At 38.7% G+C, this 3,719-nt stretch overlaps 1 protein-coding gene across 1 annotated transcript; it reads right to left on the bottom strand.

Annotated features, from left to right (window-relative positions):
- Positions 1-322: 322 nt before the first annotated feature.
- Positions 323-3,500, bottom strand: LOC18012094. The gene is made up of 2 exons (XM_006395872.2): positions 3,231-3,500; positions 323-2,757 (listed from the first exon to the last, which is right to left on the bottom strand). Exon 2 carries the CDS (start codon positions 2,648-2,650, stop codon positions 551-553), a length of 2,100 nt encoding a protein of 699 aa, XP_006395934.1. The 5' UTR covers positions 2,651-2,757; positions 3,231-3,500; the 3' UTR covers positions 323-550.
- Between the last annotated feature and the right edge of the window lie 219 nt (positions 3,501-3,719).

Raw genomic sequence — 3,719 nt, 5'->3', positions numbered from 1 at the left:
TAAGACTGTTTTTTCATTTCATAAAACGAGTTATTTGAAAAGCTAAATTGTTGGTAAATGATCAAAAAGGTGGTTAGTGGTTTACTATAATTGAGCTTATCACATGAATTCACAATGTGCAGTCATAAATATGCAGACTTGTTGTCACTTAAAAGTTTTGCTTGATCTGCAACACATATCATTGAGATCGAACTGATGAGACCAGAGTAATTCACATGTAGCTTTAGCCATACGAAGCAAGAGGGAATAACAAAAGCCAAAATGATAAGATTGGCAACAATTTTTTATACTAAAGCTTAACAAAGAAAAAAGGAAAACAGAATCGTAAAAACAAGTAACAAGTCAAACTAATGATTCTTCAACGTTGCTAATACAACAGCTCCAATGAACAAACAGAGGCTTGCGTGTATATAGTTCCTGACATAATAATCCAGAAATCTTGTGGATATAAAGTGTTTGGTTTTTCTACACTGAGTTAAAAACCGTTACATGGATATAAATAAAGCTCTTACTCTTCTGTCTCTTGCAGCAAACAGTAAATGATATAATATTAATCAGTTCCTGCTCCAGTTTGAAGCAACTCCTCAGGTATAGCAGCTGGGTCCAAGTCCCAACAGTTTCCAGGCACACCGCTAGTTTCTTCTTTTAGAAACCAAGATGGCACTTGATGCGAAAACCGCAGCATCTCTCTCCTCGGTATCCATTTTCTACTCTCTTCCTCTCTCCTGCAATAAACGGTTTTGTAGCCATCTACTTTCACAAGCGTGGCGATGCAAACACCAAACTGTTCAGAGTACTCATCAAGGATCTCAACCATTTCGTACTGGTGCCTCACTTCATCTGGTGTTGAGTTGTTCCAGTTTGGTGACCAGTTCTTGTACACGGCCCAAATCTCTCCGGTTTTGGGGAATATTCTAACACAACCACCTCTTCCTGTCTTCTTGTCTTTAAGTAGATGGGAGAATATGTTAACGTGGTCAACTATGTCAGTGTTCCGTATCCTGAAATGTCCGCAAGACTTTGTAAAACCGTACTGCACCCATTTCATCGTACCAAACTCGATGTCGGTTTTGGAGCTCAAGTAGGCTATGTCAATCTTAAAAGGTTGAACCGAGAGTACTTCCCGGATTACGCAATATAACCGTGGCATACCATCATCTTCATCATAGATTGCCCATATTTGCCTAGCCTCAAAGCACTCTTCCGATCTGTTTTTATCAAAGTCATGGAAGTCGGAGTCTGGAACTGTTATTGGTCCGTGTATTTTCCGAATAGATTGAACACAACTTCCTATTTTGGATACTTCATCTCCTACCTTGGAGAAGGCATTTATTTCATCAATGGGAGTCACGTCTTCTGTAACCACCGCTGCTGCTGCCACTGAAGCCAATCTCATCATCTCTAGTCTTTGCTGGATATGTGTTTTAGCTTTGTTGATCAGTAGTTTCCGCGTATCCAATCCTGTTGCAGCAGACCACCGTCTATTTGAACCATAAGTTTGGCCAGGATGTTTAAACTCATGTTCCATGTTTCCATCCAGATTTGCTGCTTTCGATTCAGGATTAGATTTTGCAGTGTTCTCAACAAATCCATTACCAGATGACCCCAAACCAACATTCCTCTTCTTCTCAGGTCTACTGGCCTTAATCACGGAAGGGTCAGCAGACCAATTGGATGGCCTCGGATATATCATATCAGAGGCTGTACTTTTCACCGAGCTTGTCCTGTTATAGCCTTCCTTAACTTTCTTTCTTCCCTTACAGACGACTCCATTGGTGACCTTATAAGGATATCCATTGGACACTGAAGACATGCGGTTTGACTCCAGACTCCCAGGAGATGTTCCCACGTATGAGTTCCAGTCATATGACTCATTGGTAACATATTCATATCCATGTGCAGGATACTGACCTAAGAAATAAGTTGAATTGGTAGGCATTCGTGAGACAGCATCATAGCCATGACCTCCATAGCCATTACTTGTTGTATTATGAGGAGGAGGAGCATATTGAATCGATGTACTAATAGGAGCCGGTCCAGTCTCCACAGCGATAAATGCTCCTCTGCAGTTCTTACACGAAAGACGCTTATTCACATACTTCCGCAGATACTCATACTGAACTTTGCAAGAGGTGCATACAGTCCAGAAAGTATCAAGTCTTTCTGAAGCTGGTGGAGGACAACAATCGAATCCTGCGTTTGTCTCAGGGACATACTCTGTGCTGGTTTTCTGTACCACCATGGAGTCAATAAGTTTCTTTCTTTTGTAATAAAAAGTGCTTTTCTTAAACTCGTTAGACAGGAACGACCATGCTTCTGATATGATCTGGAAAGCCCCGTTAGCTCCAAGACATTTGTTCTTGTCTGGGTGGAGCAATACAGCCATCTTCTTAAACTGTTTTTTCACTTCTCTTTTCCCAGCTGATGGTTTTAGTCCAAGAACCGCGTAGTAATCGATTTCACCGCTGCGTTTGCCATGAGAAGCTATATAAACTTCGTACGTTGTAAGCATCTGAGATAAACCTTCCAAATCTGGAAACAGTGACCTCGCTCTCAATGCATAGCTCCTCGCGCCAGTAAAATCTTTTTCTGCGAATCTTCTCTCAGCGATCTGCTTCGCTCTGAGAGCCTCTTCTCTGTATGCTTCCATGTAGAATCAGGTCAATTCTCACCACCAACAGTTCTTCAAAAGGAAAATAAATACTGTTCCTAAATCGCAGAAAGTTGTCCACTTACAAGCACCATAAACATCATCATCTGCAACAATTCACCAGAGTAGAATCATAATCTTCTTCAGTCACTACAACATAACCCAATACTCAACCAAAGAGGTCAAAAGACAACATTCTGACACCAAACAGCAAAATATTAAAGAACAATGCTTTGTTCAAACTTGAACTAGAATCAGCTTTGATAATATCAAGATTAATCTCAAACCTTCACATAGAAAGAAAATCTACCAGAATTTACAAAAAACCGTCGAGTAGATTTGAGAATTTACGCATCTTGAAGTAAAAAAAAAACTTAAATTTCTCTCCGTTTTCGGACAAAACTATCAGTTGAAACAGATATGGCGTCAAATGTAAGGTACTAACTTCAACAAAACAAAACCAGATACATTAAAAGCTACTTTGAGTTCGCTAATATCTAAAAACCTAATAATCCACAATCGGAAAACAGTAAAATGTCGATTTCATCAAGAGAAAATGAGATTAAGCTAGAGATCTTACTTGTTTATGTGCAGAAGATGGAAAAAATGCTGTAAAATCTATCAATTGAGATTCTTCCTCCAGAGCTAGAGCAGATCAAGCCTAAATCACAAAGAAATTGTAGATCCACTACACTGAAATTAGGGTTTCCGATGAAGTGAAAGTTGTACAACACTCTTGGATTCACACATCGCGAATGAATTTGCCGGCGGAAAAAAAATCTCGAGATTTGCCGTCGATCGGAAATCGAAAATCGGAAATCGAAAATTTAGGGAATTAACGATAAATAAAAATAGGATTTGTTTTTGTTTTTTTTTTTTTGGATTGGTTAAGTAATTTTTTTTCTCCAGTGAAAGTAAACGATGCTAATTTGCAAATAGTACTTTATGCTATCGTGCACTGTAATGAGCAGTGCGCATTTATGTATTTTTAAAAATATATTAAAATCATATATCTAAACATTTTTATTTTATATAAATTAATGGCATAATAATACATAAATCCTTATGG

Source organism: Eutrema salsugineum, unplaced genomic scaffold (assembly GCF_000478725.1).
Source record: "Eutrema salsugineum unplaced genomic scaffold, Eutsalg1_0 scaffold_6, whole genome shotgun sequence".
Lineage (NCBI taxonomy): Eukaryota > Viridiplantae > Streptophyta > Magnoliopsida > Brassicales > Brassicaceae > Eutrema > Eutrema salsugineum.
Note: the sequence above shows the minus strand (reverse complement) of the source record. Positions and strands in the feature narration are given on the sequence as shown.

Bases quoted from the DNA above. Each gene is read 5' to 3' on its own strand.
- LOC18012094 (XM_006395872.2), bottom strand. From the start codon at position 2,650: ATGGAAGCATACAGAGAAGAGGCTCTCAGAGCGAAGCAGATCGCTGAG.